Source organism: Schistocerca serialis, chromosome 6 (assembly GCF_023864345.2).
Source record: "Schistocerca serialis cubense isolate TAMUIC-IGC-003099 chromosome 6, iqSchSeri2.2, whole genome shotgun sequence".
Taxonomy (NCBI): Eukaryota; Metazoa; Arthropoda; class Insecta; order Orthoptera; family Acrididae; genus Schistocerca; species Schistocerca serialis.
In genome coordinates this window covers 212,988,903-213,012,321 of record NC_064643.1, presented here as the reverse complement: position 1 = coordinate 213,012,321, position 23,419 = coordinate 212,988,903, and the positions used below count along the sequence as shown (strand labels likewise).

Here is a 23,419-nt window from a genome sequence, read left to right as displayed (position 1 = left end):
GAAAAGCAGTTTCAGAGCTGGCTGTGGTAGTACATTTTTTTTCTTTTGTGTGTGTGTGTGTGTGTGTGTGTGTGTGTGTGTGTGTGGTCAAGCCAAACCATTTATATGCAGTACTGAAACAATTTACATACAGTTTCGGCTCACTGGGTGTGTGAGCTGGAGAAGCATTGTTATAAGCATACTGCAGTTCAGTTCCCCGAGTGAGGCTTGTGAACCTTTTAGAGTGCAGTCCAGACTGATTAAATAGCCCTCTGTCAAATTTGTATTTAAGTTCTATTCCTACACTGTTTACAGATGTTGCCTCATTAAGAATGGCTGCTAGGTACAGAGAAAAAAACTTTGGTGCGAGGACACATCCTTGTTTAAGCCCATTACTAATGGAAATTTATCTAGGTCACACGACACAAACGGTAATGACTTATGTTGTTTCCTGCAATTATCCTGCAGTCTAAAGGCGATTCAACAGAATACTAGTAAAAATTTTACCAGCCACAGACAGCAATGATATGCCATGGTTTACTGCATATGCTTCAGTCGCCTTTTTAAAAATTTGGTGACAGTTGTGGAGCTCTTAATATCAGCCGGTACCTTAAAAGTTTCCTGCATTAGAAGAAACAGGGAGAAGAGTCTGGTTTTTAGAGGCAAGCCACCACTTTGAATGATCTCCAAGGGGAGGTTGCTCAGGTCCGGGTGCTTTTCTCGGTTTCATATTAACTAGAACCTAGCTGAATTCATGAAATGTCGGTGGGACTGCCACACAATCTTGTGCTGGATGTTGTGACCCACATTCGAGAAAGTCATCAGCAGCAGTAGAAATACAGTTTAAGAGTGAGCTGAAATGGTCTTTCCTGCATTCAAGATGTCCTGACTGTCAGTGAGGATTGTTGTACTGTTGGCAGCTTTCAGAGTTCCTGATGACAAACAAACAGCCCCACATAATTCTTTTATTCCACATAAAAACTCTGCAAGTCAATGGCATCTGGCATCCACGCTCCAAACTTTGGCATCTCATTGACTATATCATCACTCAACAGTGTCAAGAAAGATGTCCTGATCCCAGAAACAGCCACCTGGGTATCCTCACCCATCGTAAACCACATCCTACTTCTCAAATCATTCCATGAGAAAATTCAATATAAACGGCTGGTTGAATGAAACTGTTTGCTCTCTAGCAAGACACATTTTTGGACTGACTTACAAATACCACAGTTAACAGAACAGGTGTTGAACAAAACCGGACGACTTAAAAAACATTATCACGAAGACTGCAGAGGAGGTCATTGGTTTTGATGCAAAGAAGTAAAATTACTGATTTGATGACAACAATGAAGAGATTAAGAACCTCATAAATGTCAAGTGGGATGCGTAACAATCTCTTGCTCAAGATCAATCCTCCGCTGAAAAGAAAACACACTTTCAAGGGCTGAAGCAGAAATGTCAAACTGAAAAAAACGAACTGGTGTCAACAAAAAGCCAAGGAACTTCCAAAGACTATCACTGCCAGGAACCTGCCATTTTTCAGATCAAGTTTATTACAAATGAAGCTCAAGATTTTTTGCTGCAATTTTGGCTTATTAAAGTTCACTTTTTGCAAAAGGGAATATATAGCATCTCCTATGAACTGTTATAGGCTGCACAACACTGACAACATTTTAGATGTGTACATCTATCTCATCATACACTATTGGGAACACAGTCATTTCCCAGTGATTTGGAGCTTTTCTGAAAAAATTTCACCTTTACACTTTTTCCTCAGGTTTATTTTTATTACGATGGCAAAACAGATTTTTAATATTTCCCATTTTGTCTCTTCGTCAACTGTAAGAGTGCCAATAGCACAAACGTCAGGTTTAACATCATATATTCGCACTTTCCTTTCCTTTGTCACAACAGGAATTCCTTTTCTATATTAAAACAAGAATCAGACGAATTACTTAGAATTAGATCTGAATGAGAATACTGCAGCAAAAACTCCCCATTATCATCTCTTGAATCTGAATTACTGGCATTCTGCAGTGAGAACTCCACATTATTGTCTCCTGAATCTGAATTACTGGGGCATTTATACTTCTCTTTCTTGAAGTGCTTACTTTAGGTGCAAAGTTGTAGTCTTGTGCTTCCAAAATTTCTACTCCTTCAGTGCCTCTTCCAGCTAGAATATCAAGTTTCCTTTTCTTCTGTACTTAGATGGGTTGGGTCTGCTCTCTTGTAGAAAACCTTCAAATGACTATTGCTAGAACAAAAATTTTCATATAGTTCTAAATTTACTACCTGGAGGCCTCTTCAGAAAATGTTTCCAGTCTAGATGCACAACCACTGCTGCTTTAAAACCAAACTTCAAGTTGTTCTTGATGGTTTCTTCACCTAACCCAACAACACACTTCATCGGAAGTCGAGGGAACTTGTCTTTAAACATAGCGTCACAGTTCTTATTTTTCAATTCATGTAAAATGTCATGTCACTTTCGTTACAATGGCCAAAAGAAAGCTACATTTAGTGGTTGGGTACAGTGTGTAGTGTGTACTATATGGGGGTGGCAGTACAAACTTGATGTTTTTCTTGCATTCTTCAGTGATATGTGGTGATAAGTGGCTTGCCAGGTTATCCCCTACCAGAATCTTAACAACCTTCTTGTCGAAAACACAGAACTGCTATATTCATGTACAAGTCTTCATATATTTCTAGGGTAAATTGTCAACTCTTAATCTTTTATAGACAGCACCCTTTGGTAATTTTTGGTCTATATGTAATACAGATTTCCTGCCTTAAAAGTGATATAAGAAAAAAGTAGGATTCCATCAGCACTTCTCGAAAACTTAACTGATGTGCTTAAAAACTTCGAGTAATCACTAATGACTTCAGGATGGCATGTGTCTTTTCTAACTGTAATCCTCCCTTTTTGATGGTCATTTGCCCTGTTTGTTTCATCATAATTCACTATCGTGCATTGGTCAAGGTCCAAAAGCTAGACTATGAGCTTCATCAAACTAACTGTTCATTGTTTCTTTGCTCACAGCTTCCCAGTTGTCTTAATATTTTGGTGCAGACGATTAGTAAGGGTGATATTGTGTCTCTTTATGAATCCTTCAGCAAAATCAGGGCTTGGCATTTTGTCTTTAAATCACTATTCATTCCATCCACTTCAGTCAAGATAGGCCTTCGACAACCAACCCGATATCAAACACTACTAACGGGGATCCCCAATCTCCACCCACCCTCACACATTTTGCTCTTCAATGGAGAATTTTCAGAAGCCTGCCTAAATGCAAGACCATTCTGCATTGCTTTTACAACTTTTTAAATCTACCTTCGGTATAATCTTAATATTTTCAAACGCCAACATGTCTTTGATACTTTTGGACCATACTGTTTCATAAAATAAGTGACAACATGGCAATTATTTCTTTTAGATTTATACTCTATAGTATGGGGTAACAAAAACCACTCTTTTGCAGGTGGCATATGTTGCCCATATATGACATGACTGCAAACTTTTCAACACTAAAAAAGAACTGTTTTGGAAACAAATGTTGTGAAGTAGCAAAAGAATTAAAGTATTGTTTGAGGTTATGTTGGAAAGTGGTGGCATTAAAATTTGTTGGGGAACACCATTACAGCAAGAAATGTTTTGATGGATAAAAAACTGTGCTAAAATTTATCTGGAAGAAAAGTGATTATGTAAATTTACCTTCGATTGTCAACCTATTTTCCAAGACTTAGAGAAAAACTTACACACACAACAGCAACAACAAAACCTTCCAAGCTCACGACAATGATGCCAATAGCAGTATTTAAAGATTGCCTTGCAAAATGGCTTGTGTTACCCCAATGGTTGAAGTAGCCTCATTTTATGGTAGTTTCTTTCATTTTATGTCATTTGTTTTAAAATGGATATGACAGGGCAGTTATCAGTGTCAGTACAGCACACCTAAAGCTAGGCTGCAACATTTTAATTGCTCCCTCCCAACACTTTGGTGAGGAGAGACAAACGACCAATAGCTGTTTCAGACTTTCATACAAAATAAAGGTGTAACCAATGGTTATTATCTCAATCATGCACTGCACAGGTGGGACCCTGTGTCAAAGGGCAGTGCCCAGGCAACTTAATAGGATTCCATTTTGTCTCAGTGGCTGTAAAGAACTACACTTTGATAAGGGGTTGTTTATATTGACTTCAGGTTCTCATTTCTCATTTGCATGGCCCGGTGAACACTGCACGTAGGCGTACTTTACAATTTGCCACAGTCGTTATTAAGTAGCTATCACGTATATCTCCTTGACTGCTATCCCCCCTCCCCCCTCCAAATTCCTATATGACTTGGTATCCTTTAAAGAGTATCATATCCTTCCTACTTAGAGTACACAAAGGGGTGTGTGCTGTGTTCCAGATGCGCTTTAGTTTGATTCATGAAAAATGGTGGGTTGCACAATTCAAGGCAGTGTTACTGGTTCCAAGGGCCAGTTGTGGTGGGCACGTACACGTACTTTGCACTCGAAGAACGTATGTACCCTGTAAATTATCTCTCTTGCTTGCTTATATAGAATTTGTCATTTACCACCACCAGCAATGACAAATCACAGCAAATGGAATAAAAATTTACTAAGTAACTCACTATAATCATATTTAACACTCACACTGGCAACGACATTCACAGCAGAGTGCTCAGAACACTGCTAAACACCTTAAGTGTGTAGAGCAAGCCTAAACTTGACTGCCTTCATTCCTGACCTGTAGACAGATTTTTGTGCTGGATACATGATCTGGACACCTTAGAGTGCACTCTCAGAATAAGAGCAAAGAGATTTTGTAATTCAAATAAATCTCATCTCTTCCCATGACCTCAAGACAGCATGTACATCAGCATTCCACATGATATGAGGGTGTGCTGCCTCTGAATTTTTTGTGTGAAAACTTTTAAAGCTTTTTAAACCAATAAAATGTTATTAACATTCTATGTCTTTATTCTACATGTCCACATATTTGCAACCAACTGCCACTACAGGGGTCTGGATTGTTACGTGTAACATGGTGATCTGTAATATAAGTTCTATGTCAGTGTGTGAGTAACAGCTTGCTGTAATCGAGTTACGAATTCAAAGAGTTGGTCCAAACATGGAGCATCCTCTCCTTCAGCATAACAGTTCCTGGCCACACTCGAGTTTTGCAACATCTGCAACAATGGTTCATGTCATCAATCATCCTCCATACAGTCCCGACTTGGCCCCATCTGATTTTCATCTGTTTCCACAACTTAAAGAATACTTTTGGGGGCTTCACTTTCATAGTGATGAAGCAGTGCACAATCTGGTCTCTCGTTGGGAGAAATGTGTTTGCCACCAGGTTGACTATGCTGAGAAATAAATATGCAGACATAAAGAATAAAGAAGTAGAATGTTAATAACATTTGTTTTATTTAAAAAGTTTTCAAAGTTTTCACATAAAAAAATCAGAGTCTTTACTTTTCAGCACACCTTCGTACATTCATCTAGTAGTCAGCTCTCGAAGGCACTATAAGGTAAATCTATGGAGCAGCCAAGGCAACTCCTCTGCTTACATTCATGAGTGTAAGCTGTTACATTACTGAAGTGCTGGCAGAAGATACTGTAAATCCTCTTTTTATAAATCAGTGCCAGAGTACTATCCCTCTTATATTTAAGGACATACACATTCATTTTGGGCCTCAAGAGTCAATAATGGAAGCTCCACTCTTTTGCAAGAACTGGAATCTGATCCATTTGAAGTAACACTAGATCTGTTTTCACTGAGATATGATATGGCTATTATCCATGGGTGACTAGAGAATGGAATTTTTACAGGTGAGCAATTAAGCAGGTGGAATACTAGTGACTGTGTGTTGGACAAGAACTGCCAAACACTTTATGAGGAGTTCCAACTGGATGGATAGTGGTGGCTCAGTGGTCCTGTAGGATCCAGCAGCCAGTCTTACCCCTTTATAGTGGATACCTTCCATTATCTTCAGATTTTTACATTTTGCTGACATATACACATTGTTTCCATAAGACAACTGAGGGTTCACACTAGGAAAATTAAAGTCACTAGGAAAATTAAAATCAGTCTAGACAAAATGTCTGTAACTTCATATACTGTGTGTACACAAATGCAAATTCACAGAAGAAAAAGTAGCTGATAAATTCACAAACATTATTCAGCTTCACATAAAAGTCAGTATAGAAGCGAGGATTAGCGATCATGATGGCGTTATAGTAACTATGAATACGAAAGCTAATAAATCAGTCAAGAAGGCTACAAGGGTGTTTCTTCTAGATAGAGAAGATAAGCAGTTATTAACTTCTCACTCAAACAGTGAATTGGCATCACTTAGTTCCAGTAAGATGGATGGAAAGGAATTATGGGCAAAGTTTAAGCAAATTGTAAATTTTAGTCTGGAGACTTATGTGCCTAGTAAGTGGATAAAGGATGGTAGAGACCCATCATGGTTTAATAATGAAATTTGGTGGATGCTGAGGAAGCAGAGGCTGTTGCACTCTCACTTCAAAAGGAAACGCAAAAATAATGACAAGTGAAGGTTAGTAGAGATTTGTGCGTCTGTGAAAAGATCTATGCGCAAAGCATACAGCAACTACCACTGTCATGCCTTAGCAAAAGACCTGGCAGAGAACTTGAGAAAATTCTGGTTGTATGTAAAATCGCTCAGCAGGTTAAGGTATCTATTCAGTTCCCTTGTTGACCAGTCTGGTGTGGCAACCGAAGATAGCAAAACAAAAACCGAAGTTTTAAATTTCACACAGAAAAATCGTACAGACATACTGTCATTTGACCATTGGACAGACTCCTGTATGGACAACATAGTAATAAGCATACCAGGCACAGAGAAACAGAAAGATTTGAAAGCAAATAAATCACCAGGTCCGGATGGAACCTCAGTTCAATTTTACAAGGAGTACTCTACGGCATTGGCCTCTTACCTAGCTTGCATTTATCATGAATCTCTAGCCCAGCCTAAAGTCCCATGCGGCTGGAAAAAAGTGCAGGTGACTCCAGTGTATAAGAAAGGTAAAAGAATGGACCCACAAAATTACAGACCAATATACCTAACTTCTGTCTGCTGCAGAATCCTTGCATATATTCTCAGTTTGTATATAATAAACTTTCTTGAGACTGAGAAACTTATGTGCATGAATCAGCAGGGTTTTAGAAAGCAGCACTCATGCGAAACTCAACTTGCCCTTTTCTCACATGATATACTGCGAACTATGTATGAAGGGCAACAGGCAGCTTCTATATTTCCAGAAAGCATTTGACGCAATGTCCCATTATAGGCTGTTTCTGAAGGTACAAGCATATGAAATGAGTTCACGGACATGTGAGTGGCTAAAAATTCTTAAATAATACAACCCAGTGTGTTGCCCTCAATGGCAAGCGTTCTTTAGAGACAAGGGTATCATCAGGAGTGCTCCAGGGAAGTGTGATATGACCGTTGTTGTTATCCATATACATAGATGATTTGGCTGACAGGGTGGGCAGCAATCTGCAGTTGTTTGCTGATGATGATGTGGTGAATGGTAAGGTGTCGAAGTTGAGTGACTGTACGAAGATACAAGATGACTTAGACAAAGTTTCCAGTTGGTGTGACGAATGGCAGCTAGCCCTAAATGTGGAAAAATGTAAGTTAATGCGGATGAGTAGGAAGATCAAACCTGTAATGCTCAGATACGGTATTATAGTGCCCTGCTTGACACAGTCAAGTCATTTAAATATCTGGGAATAGCACTGCAAAGTGATATGAGGTCGAACAAGTATGTGAGAACTGTGGTGGGGGTGGCAAATGGTCGGCTTCACTTTACTGGCAGAATTTTAGGAAAGAGTGGTTCACATGCAAAGGAGACTGCATATAGGATGCTGGTGCGAACTATTCTTGAGTACTGCTTGAGTGTTTGAGAACTGTACCAGGTCGGACTGAATGAAGCAATCGAAGCAGTTAAATTTGTTACCAGTAGGTTCAAACACCAAGCAAGTGTTACGGAGATGTTTCGGGAACTCAAATGGGAATCTCTGGAGGGAAGGCAATGTTCTTTTCAAGAAACATTATTGAGAAAATTTAGATATCTGGCCTCTGAAGCTGACTGCCGAACAATTCTACTGCTGCCAACATACACTGCATGTAAGGACCATGAAGATAAGATATGAGAAATAGGACTCATACATGTTGCTCTATTGATAACTGTGCCAATGGGATCCCACAACACATCAATGATGAAGTAAAATGCAATTTTCATGATATATGTTTCATCAGGAAACGCGTGAATAAGTTTTATCTCACAAGAACTTACAAGTACCTGTACAATTACATACAATCCATACCTTACAAATCTAGTTAAAAATTCAGGAACAAGTGCAACAACAGCATGTGTCCAACGTGCAAATAGGATTTGTCTGGCTGACTCAGCAGCAATGTCCACTGCACCAAGGTACTCCGGCTTTAGGAAAAGGTCTGCACTTAAAGTTGTACTGTCATCCACTTCCCTTGGGACACACAAATCCTTAAAAAGCAATGCTGGTGCTCCTGAAAATATCACACATTGAGTAAGGTGATTAGCTACAATATAAACAAGAAAGAAAGCATCTTATAGATAAATTATAGTTTTACAGATTAAAAACGTTGTACAGATGGGAATATGAAGTAGAGAAAGACAGAAAAATTATTCAACAGAAGAAAGAGAATGGGTGAAGGCAGAATATTTGAACTGCTTGCATGCAAGTAATAAGTACACATGCAAAAGTGGTTGCAACAGACAAGAGGTAGAAAAGAGATCAGTTGTAATTATTCATGCAACAATGTAGGGAAAGACAGATTGCTAGTTACTGTGAACATTACGCATTAAGTTTGGAGTCGGGTGCGTTAAGGTATTTTTTAAAAGTAGCAATTCCTGTGTTGCTGTGCAGCGGCAGTTCTGCAGGCATTTTAATTTAGGTCCATGAGGAAATGTTGCAACATGCAACACAATTATGCTGTGGTTGAGTAATTTCAGAGCTACTGGTTCAGCATTGAAACGGGAGGCAACAGGCTGTCCAATATCAGGCTGGATGCCATAGAATATTGATAGAGTAAGAGAAGCTGGGGAAGCCAGTCTTCGGCAGCTAACCCGTAAACAAGCTGCTGCTTTGCATATGTCTGACCGCCCAGTAAGACGAATGTTGCGGTCTGATCTGCATGTCCATCCATACAAAATGGCTATTGTTCAGCAGTTAAAGCCCAATGACTATGCAATGCAAAAAGCATTTTCAGAGCATATGATTGATTTGATGACAGGTGAAAAAATTTTCTTGGCAAGCAACGAGGTGCATTTTCATCTGGACGGTTATGTAAACAAACAGAACTTGCATTATTGGTCAGCTACAAATCCTGAAGAACTGATGAACGTTTTCTGCATAGTTCTAAGGTCACTGTGTGGTGTAACAAAAAGTTGTGTCATTGGGCCATACTTCTTTGAAGAGGGTGGTCAAACTGTTACGGTCAATTCGCAATGTTATCTGTTGATGTTACAAAACTTCCTGATCCCTGAACTTCGGAGAAAATGCTTAGTGCACAGTAGGATGTGGTTCCAGCAGGAAGGCTCAACTGCCCATACAGACAAATGAGGTGATGGACTTTTTGTGGCTGAGTAATCTCATGTTTCGGGGATATTGCATGGCCAGTATGCTTGCCTAATCTAAGCGTTCGTGATTTTTTTCTTGTGGGGTTTCTTGAATTAAGAGTCTACACACACAAGCCCCACACACTGAGTGAACGTAAGGTGGTCATAACTCAAGAAATCGCCAACCAGTCTCCTGCAATGTTAGGGGACATCTTTGACAGTTTTGGTGCGAGACTGGAAGAGTGTTTCATCACAGAAGGGCACCATTTGGAGGACGTCATCTTCAAATCTTAAACTGATGAAATCTGTTGTTCCAATGTTATTTTCTTTAATTTCCATTAGTACCATTCTGTAATTACCAATAAAACATTTTTATCACTCTTAACATTTGTGTTTCTTGTACTTTAAAACCGATCTTTCTGCCGCTCTCTGTATGAAAACATTCAGTAATAAACCACTTAACAGGAGTGCACTAGACAAGCCACATAAACATAAGGATGGCAGCAACCTCATTTTCATTATGAAAATCAGTCTCTGAAGCATTTAATTCACAAAGACACTGAAATAAATTTGCTGAATTTGTTCGTGATATCTCTGACGTGTTTGCACAGTGGATTTGGAATGAATCCCACAGTTCAGGAAAATAGTCCAAGGGGCATTGTTAAGTAATGAAAGTTGGTGATAAATACAGATTGATGTCATTTCAAAAAGGTTTCTTTGTGTGTAACTTGAAGTTTTAAAGGCATAATCATGTGAAGATGACTGCTCAGTTGTGAGCTGAAGTATTGAGGCAAGAAGTCAATATCATCCAAATGTAATCCTGAACTCTGTTGGAAGGTTTCATTATGTCAATCAAATCACTTTTTGTACATTTCTGAACATTAAAAAATCTGAATGTGAGCTATAGTTTAATTTTTATACTTAGTCTGGACAAACTTTCTCTAGGTTTTTTATAAGAAACTTACATCATTTAAAGGAAGAAATGGGTGCGCTACCTGAATATGATGTGTTAAACAGTAATATTTCATCTGGAACCATGAGGTTTACAAAAAAAAACAACACATTCAGTGTCTTCATGGGATGTAGACACAGATTATGGGTATAAGCTTCAATACCCTTTAAACTGCAGGCCGCAGAGCACTGAAGTTTAGTTTAATTTAATTTGTGTGTTCCACAGACCATTATCTAAGGTTATGTTTAATTTTTGAGGATAGCGTTGGTTGTTTCATTCATCTACCATGTGAGTTTGTTTTGTTGTGGTTCCACAATTAATCAGCAGATAAGAACAAATATTAACACAACTGTATTTTCTGTTCATCTTTATACAATACTACTGCCTCTTTATATGCGCATATCACTATCCCATGACTTTTGTCACCTCAGTGTACGACTGATCACACTAAAGACATTATGATTGTAAATCAATTTCAACATATTTGAATGTATGAGGGCTTTGAGCCCTGTTTATTGTTACTACAAACAACCCCCCCCCCCCCCCCCCCCCCATTGAACCATGGACCTTGCTGTTGTTGGGGAAGTTTATGTGCCTCAACGATACAGATAGTCGCACTGTAGGTGCGACCACAACGGAGGGGTATCTGTTGAGAGGCCAGACAATCGTGTGGTTCCTGAAGAGGGGCGTCAGCCTTTTCAGTGGTAGCAGGGGCAACAGTCTGAATTATTGACTGACCTGGCCTCGTAATACTAACCAAAAAAGCCTTGCTGGGCTGGTACTGCGAACGGCTGAAAGCAGACGGCATGCAGCTTTACTGTATGGTTAAATGATGATGGCTTCCTCTTGGGTAAAATATTCCGAAGGTAATATAGTCCCCCATTCGGATCTCCGGACGGGGACGACTCAAGAGGACGTCGTTATCAGGAGAAAGAAAACTGGCGTTCTACGGATCGGAGCATGGAATGTGAGATCCCTTAATCGGGCAGGTATGTTAGGAAATTTAAATAGGGAAATGGATATGTTAACGTTACATATAGTGCGAATTAGTGAAGTTTGGAGGCAGGAGGAACAAGACTTTTGGTCACGCGAATACAAGGTTAAGAAAACAAAATCAAATAGGGGTACTGCAGGAGTAGGTTTAATAATGAATAAAAAAAAATAGGAGTGCGGGTAAGCTACTACAAACAGCATAGTAAATGCATTATTGTGGCCAAGATAGACACAAAGCCCACGCCTACTACAGTAGTACAAGTATAAATGCCAACTAGCTCTGCAGTGCAGATGATGAAGAAATTGATGAAATGTATGATGAGATAAAAGAAATTATTCAGGTAGTGAATGGAGACGAAAATTTAATAGTCATGGGCGACTGGAATTCGACAGTAGGAAAAGGAAGAGAAGGAAACATAGTAGGTGAATATGGATTGGGGCTACAAAATGCAAGAGGAAGCCGTCTGGTAGAAGTTTGCACAGAGCATAACTTAATCGTAGCTAACACTTGTTTCAAGAATTATGAAAGAAGGTTGTATACATGGAAGAACCCTGGAGATATCAGAAGGTATCAGATAAATTATATAATGGTAAGACAGAGATTTGGGAACCAGATTTTAAATTGTAAGACATTTCCAGGGGCAGACGTGGACTCTGACCACAATCTATTGGTTATGAACTGTAGATTAAAACTGAAGAAACTGCAAAAAGTTGGGAATTTAAGGAGATGGGACCTGGATAAACTGAAAGAACCAGAGGTTGAACAGAGTTTCAGGGGGAGCATAAGGGAACAATTGACAGGAATGGGGGAAAGAAATACAGTAGAAGAAGAATGGGTAGCTTTGAGGAATGAAATAGTGAAGGCAGCAGATGATCAAGTAGGTAAAAAGACGAGGGCTAATAGAAATCCTTGGGTAACAGAAGAGATACTGAATTTAATTGATAAAAGGAGAAAACACAAAAATGCAGTAAGTGAAGCAGGCAAAAAGGATTACAAACGTCTCAAAAATGAGATCGACAGGATGTGCAAAATGGCTAAGCAGGGATGGCTAGAGGACAAATGTAAGGATGTAGTGGCTTATCTCACGAGGGGTAAGATAGACACTGCCTACAGGAAAACTAAAGAGACCTTTGGAGAAAAAAGAACCACTTGCATGAATATCAAGAGCTCAGATGGAAAACCAGTTCTAAGCAAAGAAGGGAAAGCAGAAAGGTGGAAGGAGTATATAGAGGGTCTATACAGGGGCGATGTTCTTGAGGACAATATTATGGAAATGGAAGAGGAGTTAGATGAAGATGAAATGGGAGATATGATACTGCGTGAAGAGTTTGACAGAGAACTGAAAGACCTTAATCGAAACAATGCCCCGGGAGTAGACAGCATTCCATTAGAACTACTGACAGCCTTGGGAGAGCCAGTCCTGACAAAAATTCTAGCATCTGGTGAGCAAGATGTATGAGACAGGCAAAATACCCTCAGACTTCAAGAAGAATATAAAAATTCCAATCCCAAAGAAAGCAGGTGTCGACAGATGTGAAAATTACCGAACTATCAGTTTAAAAAGTCACAGCTGCAAAATACTAACGCGAATTCTTTACAGACGAATAGAAAAGCTGGTAGAAGCCAACCTTGGGGGAGATCAGTTTGGATTACGTAGAAATATTGGAACACGTGAGGCAATACTGACCCTACGACTTACTTTAGAAAATAGATTAAGGAAAGGATAACCTACGTTTCTAGCATTTGTAGATTTAGAGAAAGCTTTTGACAATGTTGACTGGAATACTCTCTTTCAAATTCTAAAGGTGGCAAGGGTAAAATACAGGGAACGATAGGCTATTTACAATTTGTACAGAAAGCAGATGGCAGTTATAAGAGTCGAGGGGCATGAAAGGGAAGCAGTGGTTGGGAAGGGAGTGAGACAGGGTTGTAGCCTCTCCCCGATGCTATACAATCTGTATATTGAGCAAGCAGTAAAGGAAACAAAAGAAAAATTTGGGGTAGGTATTAAAAATCATGGAGAAGAAATAAAGACTTTGAGGTTCGCCGATGACATTGTAATTCTGTCAGAGACAGCAAATGACGTGGAAGAGCAGTTGAACGGAATGGACAGTGTCTTGAAAGGAGGATATAAGATGAACATCAACAAAAGCAAAACGAGGATAATGGAATGTAGTCAAATTAAATCGGGTGATGCTGAGGGAATTAGATTAGGAAATGAGACACTTAAAGTAGTAAAGGAGTTTTGCTATTTGGGGAGCAAAATAACTGATGATAGTCGAAGTAGAGAGGATATAAAATGTAGACTGGCAATGGCAAGGAAAGCGTTTCTGAAGAAGAGAAATTTGCTAACATCGAGTATAGATTTAAGTATCAGGAAGTCGTTTCTGAAAGTATTTGTGTGGAGTGTGTCCATGTATGGAAGTGAAACATGGACGATAAATAGTTTGGACAAGAAGAGAATAGAAGCTTTCGTAATGTGGTGCTACAGAAGAATGCTGAAGACTAGATGGGTAGATCACATAACTAATGAGGAGGCACTGAATAGGGTTGGGGAGAAGAGGAGTTTGTGGCACAACTTGACAAAAAGAAGGGACCGGTTGGTAGGACATGTTTTGAGGCATCAAGGGATCACAAATTTGGCATTGGAGGGCAGCGTGGAGGGTAAAAATCGTAGAGGGAGACCAAGAGATGAATACACTAAGCAGATTCAGAAGGATGTAGGTTGCAGTAAGTACTGGGAGATGAAAAAGCTTTCACAGGATAGAGTAGCATGGAGAGCTGCATCAAACCAGTCTCAGGACTGAAGACCACAACAACAACTATTACCAGTTGCAGAAAACCATATTCGTCAACCGCAAAACGTCGCTGCTGAAGGTGGCTAATGGGAAATATGTAAAACCTACAAGAAGATGTGTCATTCGTGTGGGTATAAGTGGCCATACACAGCCCTTAGAATTCATCATCTTACAAGAGTGTAGCCATGAAATCATTCCCGGATGAGACTTTTTGAAAGCTTCTCAAGGAATTATAGATTGTGGTCGCTCGAAGATTATGCTAGATGAGATGAGATACTGTGGACAGGAAGATGTGCATACGAGTGTGCAGAGACTATGTGTGCTGGATGAAGTGATCATTCCTGGAGTCAGCACTAGACAGGTAGCTGTCATGCATCAGCCCATGGATGTTGTAGCGGAATAAAAGAGAAGCATACCACTGAAGAATAACTTGGTCATTTGGGCCTCTGTTGTCTTGTTTAAGAATGGATTTGGTGAATTGTGGATAGTTAACTGTCGCCTAGAACCGCAGATGCTTCCAAGACGCATGTGCACAGCAAATGCTGAGCCGTTAATTGCAGAACAGCTGAGCGTCATAGAAACCTCCCATGCAGAGCCTGTGGATGAAATCAGTGCTACCACTATGATTCAAAATCTTCTAGCTCGACTATCACCAGATCTCACTACAGAACAGAAGAAGCTACTTGCCATTTTTCAAGAGCTCTCTGAATGCTTCAATCCACAGGTGAAGATCAAATTAGACAAATCGATGGTGAAGCACCAGATTAGCACTGGAGACCATCAACCAATAAGCCAGAGAGCGTAGTGTGTCAGCAATGGAACATTAAATAATTCACGACTAGGTAGAGAAAATGATAAATAATGACATCATTCAGCCTTCGCAGAGCCCATGGTCGTCACCAGTGGTTCTCGTCAGAAAGAAGCATGGCAATTGGCGCTTTTGTGTTGATTACAGGAAGCTTAATAAGGTAACTAAAAAGGACATTTACCCTCTTCCACGAATTGACGATACACTAGATTGTCTGAAGGGGGCTAAGTATTTCTCAACCACGGACATGTCCTCAGGATACTGGCAAATTAAAGCAGATGAGCCTGATAGTGAGAAAACTGCATTCATCACCCCCGAGGGCCCGTATGAGTTTAAGGTAATGCTGTTTGATTTGTGTAATGGACCAGCAACTTTTGAATGAATGATGGACAATCTTCAAAGGCACCTGAAGTGGAAGATGTGTCTTTGTTATTTAGATGACATTACAGTCTTCTCAGAGACATTTGATGAACACATAAAAAGACTGAGGGCTGTTCTTAAGTGTCTCTAACAAGCTGGACTGTAACTTAATCCAAGAAAGTGTCTCTTTGGAGCAAAAGAAATCAAAATACTTGGGCACCTTTTGTCAAACGAAGGTGTGCGGCCAGATCCAGAAAAGGTGAGAGCTATAACGGAATTTCCTATTCCTAGAAGTATTAGAGATGCGAGAAGCTTCCTCAGATTGTGTTCTTATTACCGTCTATTTATCAAAGACTTTTGTATCAAAGCCAGGCCACTCCAAGAGTTGCTAAAAGTCGATGCTAAATTTATCTGGGCTAGTAGTGTCTCTTTGGAGCAAAAGAAATCAAAATACTTGGGCACCTTTTGTCAAACAAAGGTGTATGGCCAGATCCAGAAAAGGTGAGAGCTATAACGGAATTTCCTATTCCTAGAAGTATTAGAGATGTGAGAAGCTTCCTCAGATTGTGTTCTTATTACCGTCATTTTATCAAAGACTTTTGTATCAAAGCCAGGCCACTCCAAGAGTTGCTAAAAGTCGATGCTAAATTTATCTGGGCCTGTGATCAACAAGATTCCTTCGATGTGCTGCGAAAAGCTCTGATGACTGACCTTGTACTTGGTCTGTATGATCAGAGAGCACCTACAGAACTACACACAGATGCCAGTGGGTATGGGATCGGTGCTGTTCTGGTGCATATTTCGGATGGAAAAGAGAAGGTTATAGCCTATGCTTTTACGACACTTACAAAAGCCAAGAGAAACTACTCAACTACAGAAAGAGAATGTCTCGCTGTGATCTTGGCCATGTGCAAATTTCGACAGTATCTCTATGGAAGGCCATTCACAATTGTTACAGACCATCATTCACTTTGTCGGTTGACAGGTCTTAAGGATCCAACAGGGCAACTCACCAGGTGGGCACTACGTCTTCAAGAGTATGACATTACCATAGTGTACAAAAGTGGAAGAAAACACAAAGATGACGACTGTCTTTCAAGAAGCCCTGTGCAAGATCACGAAGACTTCGATGAAGATAGTGATAGTTTCGCTGCACTCCAGGATCTCTCTGCTAAGCAGAAGGACACCAAGATATCTCAAATTATGCTTGCCTTAAATTGGTCAGAGGATGTGAAATGACAATTTAAGGTAGTTGATGGATTAATTTGCAAGAAAAACTTGACACAAGACGAAAGAGGTGGCTACCAGTGATTCCTAAACAAATGCGCTTAGATGTTCTACGGAAATTTCATGACAAACATGAGGCTGCACATTTAGGATTTACTAAGACATTCGATAGGATCCGCAAGAGATTTTTCTGGCCAGATTTATTTAGGAGTGTCCGTGACTATGTGTCGCACTGTTGAGAGTGCCAGAGAAGAAAGGCAGGTCCTCAGAAACCACCTGGCCAACTCATACCAATTCCACCAGCCGAAACGCCTATCCAGCATGTTGGAATTGACCTCCTCGAATGATTTCCAACGTCTGCTAGTTGCAATAGATGGATTATTGTTTTCACTGATTATCTGACATGCTATGCCATTACAAAAGCCGTGAAAAGAGCCGAAGCTTTCGAGGTAGCCACATTCATTGTGGAAGACATTGTATTAAAACACAGTGCCCCAAGGTCGTTAATTACGGATCGAGGGAAAATATTTCAATCAAATCTTGTGCCGTCGCTGCAACATTACTCATCACATGACGACTGCCTAGCATTCGCAAACTAATGGGCTTACTGAATGCCTTAATAAGAACTTGGCTGACATGCTATCAATGTTCATCAATGTTGAGCAGAGCAACTGGGATGAGCTGCTACCTTTCGTGACGTTTGCCTACAATACCACCCAACAAGACACTACAGGATTTACGCCATTTTTCCTGGTGCATGGGCATGAGGCGACGATGATGATGGACACTGTGTTCCTGTTATATCCTGATGACGTGGACGACGACTACATCGGCCAGGTGTTAACCACAACTGAGGAAGCTCAGCAGTTGGCTCTACTCTGCACGCTGCAGGCTCAAGAAAACAATAGCCGAAGGTATGACACGAGCCACTGCCCTGTTGTTTACCAGCCTGGTGACCTCGTCTGGATCTTCACTCCTGTTTGCAAGGTTGGTCTCTCTGATAGCCTCCTCAGGCACTACTTTGGACCTTATAAGGTTGTAAGACAGTTGTCTGATGTTACTTACGAAGTTGAAGATTTCGACCCCGACACAAGGTGACAAAAGATCAGAGATATGATCCACGTCCTTCGAATGAAGCCCTATAAGGATCCTGCAACCCAGAGTAAATTCTAAGCTCCAGCAACAGGCAACAAGCAGAAAGGTAATGAAGAACCAGCAACAAGGGGAAGTTCTAAGAAGATCACCGCCAGGCATCGGGAGTCGGAGTATGCAGGACCGATGACTCGTTCCCGGACTAGGAGGAAGTAACACCAAGACGCTGTTCTCTTAAGAAGGGAGCAATGTCGCAGAAGAAGCCAAGTAGCGCAGTCACTGTAGTGTGGTGGTTATGGTACTAGATTGTTGCATGGAGGGTCGTGAGTTCAAAACTCACCTGAACTGAAAAATTTTAATTTCTATATACGGTTAGAGTACTTTCTAGGAGTATCCAGAAATGGGAAAAATCATTGTACTGGAATGTTCTTTAGCTGTACATATACAATTTGTGTTCTGGCCAGAGGCAATTTGCTCCGCACTCCTGTATGTGTTAAGTGAAGTCAGTGTTCGCCATTCATCTGCTAACACCTTCCTCTACATGACATTATTATCAGCACACCTCTGGACACTGTGGATCTCGCAACATTGAATTCCCTAACAATTTCCAAAATGGAAAGTGACTGCAAGAAAGAAAACAAAACAGCACATATTGGTGTGTATCCAATTCTTGTTTAAAATTATTTGTCTGGGGAAACAAGATGAGAGAAACAATTTACCTACTGGTTTCAATGCCTTGCTATTGTTGTTGGATCCAATTACATGAAATAAAACAATATCAGACATTTTTCACAGTATAGCATTTTGTATCTCATTGTCAGTTTTAACAAGTATATAGCCTATGTCCTCAATCCAAAACCTGTCCACATAAAACTAGCAACTACCGTGAAGTTCCTGAATACATTACCTTTTCTTTTCTTAGGTGGGCCTTGTGCAAGGAAAATGTTTGTTTTCATCATTCAGTAGATACTTTGCATTTTTGTGACAACAACAGGTAGTAAACAAGGGACTGTTCTATTGTTACTAAAACGTGCAATATTAAAAAATTGTTTTAAGAACTCTGCTACAGGAATTGTGATTAGATGATGTATGTGTAAGAAATAGTTTTTTTTCATTATATTAAAACCCTGATTGCTGGAAGTCATCTGTAGCGTGACGTCACCATTTGCGGCTCCATGCCTTCATCTGTAAAAACAGAACTCTTATATGATCGCTTTGCTGTTGTTGGTCTGTCTGGCTGTCTGTCTGACTGTTAAGAACCATTATTCTCAGGAATGAGTGGATATATCAAGTTCAAATTTATGTCACATATTAAGGTCTATGGTCCCTTGAAGACGTAAAAATTTTAAGCTTCTAAGTCGTTCAATCAAAAGATAGTCAAATATCATATAATTTGATACTCGATAACCCACTCATCAAATTTATGGGGTGCTTCCCGTTGACCTAGAATCACGAAATTTGTCAAGAAGCAAACGAAAAAAATCTGAAAAATGTTATTTAGTAATTATATAACACAAAAAAATTGTTTTTTGTCTTATTTTTTTTTATTTTATCTGCCTGTCTGTTTGTCCATCTGTCTGTTAAGACCCTTTTTGTCTGGGACAGTTACGCATATCAAGTTCAGATTTATGTTGTATACTAGGTTGTATGGTGCCTTGGTGGCATAGAAAAATTAAAGCTTCTAAGTCAATGCAATCAAAAGTTTTGGTCATTTGTGTCACATACTTAGATACTTGCAATCTATAAAACCTATAGGGTATTTCCTGTTCACCTAAAATCATAAAATTCGGCAAGGAGTAAGATTTCACAGTACAAATAAAGTAAAAAATGTGAAACTTCTTAAATTTTAATTACATCACATAAAAATATCTTTGGCCATTTGAACATACATTGCATCATCATCATCCATCGAAAGCGTAATAGACGAACATTACTGCATGCAAATATAAAATGTAGATTGTAGTCATGTTTTAGCAAGTAAATAAAAATGTTTTCTTAAATCTTCTCCCTCTCTAATATAAACTGAAATCCCCTGCTTGCTTCTTTTTGTATGTCCAGGCTAGTCTGAAGAATTTATTGAAATAATCAGCAACCAGTTCCCCAAAAGAAACTTTATTTCCTTAAGGAAATAAAATTTCTTTTCTGGATCTGGTTGCTATTTATTACGATAAACACAAATACAGTGGCTGAATACGGATAAAATACTAGTCAGATATTTTCATACGGTCTTGGAATTCTTGCCAGTATCGATGTCAATAACAGGCAGATTTTCGATTCCCAGGATGAATGAACTGTATACATACGTAATTAAGTTTGTATGGAACCCTCAGTGTAAGCGTCTTACTCACACTTACTCACACTTGTTTCTTTTAGCTGCTGATATGAATGGTCACTGCAGCAGCAATGATGTGCCCTCTGAGCTGTCCCAGTGCTCTTGGGAGAAACTAATGGTACTTGGCATTTTTGATACAGTTCAGATACTTAAAATTCCTGTGTGTGTACTCTGTATATTTGTGCTATGTCATGCTATGCTCTTATTATGGTTGTTTCTGGTCATTTGCTGATTTACAGCCTAGGCAAAACAACGGCTGTCATAAGCAGATAAGCAGTGCTTTGGCTGCAGAAAGAGTAAATTCAGTTTAGTGTCCTCTTTGTGTGTGAAAGGCGTGTTAAGGACCAGAAACTGTCGGGAAGCAGCGTCGAGAGGAAGTTGATGATCAGCTTCTGACAGGTCAATTTTAGAAAAATACTGGCCTCCAGCAAGTTTAGTGAACAGTTCTTCAGGACGGGGCATACGGTAAGTGTCGATGAGGCATTGAGCATTTACAGTGGCTTTGAAATCGCCACAGAGACGAATATCACCATTTGGCTTAGTAACGACAATGACAGGAGAGGACCACTCACTGGAAGTGACAGGAAGCAAGACCCCTGAAGTAGTGAGACGATCTAACTCCCGTTTTACCCGATCACGAAGGGCCACAGGAATGGGTCGAGCCCGAAAAAACTTAGGGCAAGCAGTGGGTTTGAGCGTGATATGAGCTTCAAAGTCGTTTGCACGGCCTAATCCAGGAGAAAAAAGGGACGAAAATATCGTCGACAAGGAATCCAGTTGAGCTTAAGGAATAGCATCAGAGACAATATTGACAGAGTCATCTATGGAGAACCCAAAAACGCAAAAGGCATCGAAACCAAAAAGATTTTCTGCGTTGCTCTGGTCGACCACAAATATGGGAACAGTGCGAACGACAGATTTGTAAGATGCCTCAGCATTAAACTGTGCCAAGAGAGGAATCTTCTGTTTATTGTACGTCCGTAATTGCCGAGTGACAGGTGACAGGAGTGGAGAACCCAACTGAAGATACGTCTGAGAATTAATTATAGTGGCAGCAGAACCAGTATCCACTTGCATGCGAACATCTCGACTAAGGCTTTGGACAGTGAGGAATAACTTCCCTGAAAGGGAAGAAGTGCAATTGACAGACAACACAGAATCAGAATCAGCGTCATGTTCATGAACATCACGTATACGGTCAGATTTGCAAAAGGAAGACACATGACCTTTCTTTTTGCAATTGTGACACACAGCCCAACGTTGGGGACAATCCTCGCGTGAATGTTTCGTAAAACACCGCGGACATGAAGGAAGTTGCCGGGGGTTTTGCTGCAGTTTCTTAGCGGGTTGTTTACGGCTAGGCTGAGGCTGCGCGTGGGAGCGCACTGTGGCCACGTCGGCCGGCGGGGACGCGCCGCACGTGTCGTCAACAGCGCACAGAGGTTGTATTTCCCCGACATCACCCCACACCTCTATTTGCGCCCCAGCGGCGAGAGAAATTTCAAAAGACTGCGCAATGGAGAGAACTTTATCTAGAGTCGGATTCGCCAACTGAAGGGCACGTTGCCGAACTTCTTTGTCGGGCGCCGACCGGATAATAATATCCCGTACCATGGAATCGGCATAGGATTCTTTGTGAACGTCAGTAACAAATTGACACTTTCGACTGAGGCCGTGAAGTTCAGCAGCCCAAGCGCGATAGGATTGATGTGGCTGTTTTTGACAATGATAAAAGGCAACACGAGAGGCTACCACATGCGTTTGCTTTTGAAAATAGACAGACAGAAGTGAGCACATTTCGGCAAAGGACAAAGACGCAGGATCCTTCAAAGGAGCCAATTGCAACAACAACCGATACATTTGAGGTGAAATCCAGGAAAGGAACAGAGACTTACACGGTTGTTCGTCCGTGACATGAAATGCCAAGAAGTGCTGTCGAAGACGTTTTTCATAATCAGACCAGTCTTCCGCCGTCTTGTCGTAAGGAGGAAAAGGAGGTATAGCCAACGACGAGAAATGCACCGCATTTGACGCTGTTAGAAGCATTTGCTGTCCAAGGAGATTTTGCAATAGTTCCTCGGCAGGAGCCATGGAACCCTGTGGGTCAACGGTGAAAAGGAAAAATCCACTACCTCGTTGCCAATTGTTATAACGTCAAGTTTAACACATATATTTCAGAACGACACAACACATATAAGTCACAGAGTAATTTGACAAGCAAGACATGTGTACACGTTAGCATTTGAATGAGCACTGAGTCCCAGTCTAGCGGCCGCAGCTCGGCTGGCCGCTTAGGTGGCGCAGCTGCTGCATGGCTGGCAGACAGCGCCGCATGTAGAGGACGCGCGTAATTGCGCGGTGGCGCTTTGAATGATCGGCGAGTCACAACATAAATATCAAGCTATCAAGGCATCTCATCATGGTTGGAATATATCCAACAAATAATTAAGGACATTGAGTGCAAGTGCTACTCTGAGATGAAGTGGCTGGCATGGGAAACGAATTCACTGCAAGTCGCATCAAACTGGCCAGAAGACCGTTGAAGCAACTCCCTCACCCCAATTAAATCACTCTGAACCCTAAGCGTGTTATTTGGTGGTTTATGTATTAGAAGTTCCATGCAACGAAATTGTGCTATTTGAGGTCACCAATGCATAGATAAATATGTCATTGTAATATGATCTGCTACAATAAAATGTGAGGTAATGGCATGTTAGTGGTTAAAAGTGGAACCATATTTTTATTAAGTGCAAAGATATGGGTGTGAATAAAAATTTCTCCAACTATTTAGACAAACGACGACTCTTTTCATTTCCATTTATTGCATGAATTTGAAATGTCTGTTTAGTATGAGCTTTGAAGCTATCCAAGGAAATAACTGATAAATTCAAACTTACTTAGTTTATGAGATATGTACGAACAGTGCAGCTGGTAATGTAGTGACCATGAAAGACTGGGACTAGGATTAAGTTCCAGCCCAGCCCCCCTTTTTTTAATGTACCTGTTGTCACAGAAAATGTTGAAGCTCTCTCTCGAACATGTTACAGTGGCCTTGACTCAACTGAAATATTCACAACTTCCTCCATCCATTTTTGAAGGCACCAATTTTCAGCATGTTTAAAAACAATCTGTGGCTGTGGAATGTGCACAAAATGCAACCAAAAACAACTGTTATTGACTACTGTGGAAGCACAGAATCATGTGATCTGACAGGTGTGTGTGGGTGTGTGTGTGTGTG

The 23,419-nt window shown here is 40.4% G+C and overlaps 1 protein-coding gene across 3 annotated transcripts in view; it reads right to left on the bottom strand.

The window, feature by feature from the left end:
* Window positions 1-23,419, bottom strand: part of LOC126484632 (uncharacterized) — a 224,612-nt gene that overhangs the window by 9,502 nt on the left and 191,691 nt on the right. For all 3 annotated transcript variants that reach the window (XM_050108222.1, XM_050108221.1, XM_050108223.1), the window contains one exon: window positions 8,345-8,546. In XM_050108222.1, coding sequence (XP_049964179.1) covers window positions 8,345-8,546 — 202 coding nt within the window. The remainder of the gene's footprint in view (window positions 1-8,344; window positions 8,547-23,419) is intronic.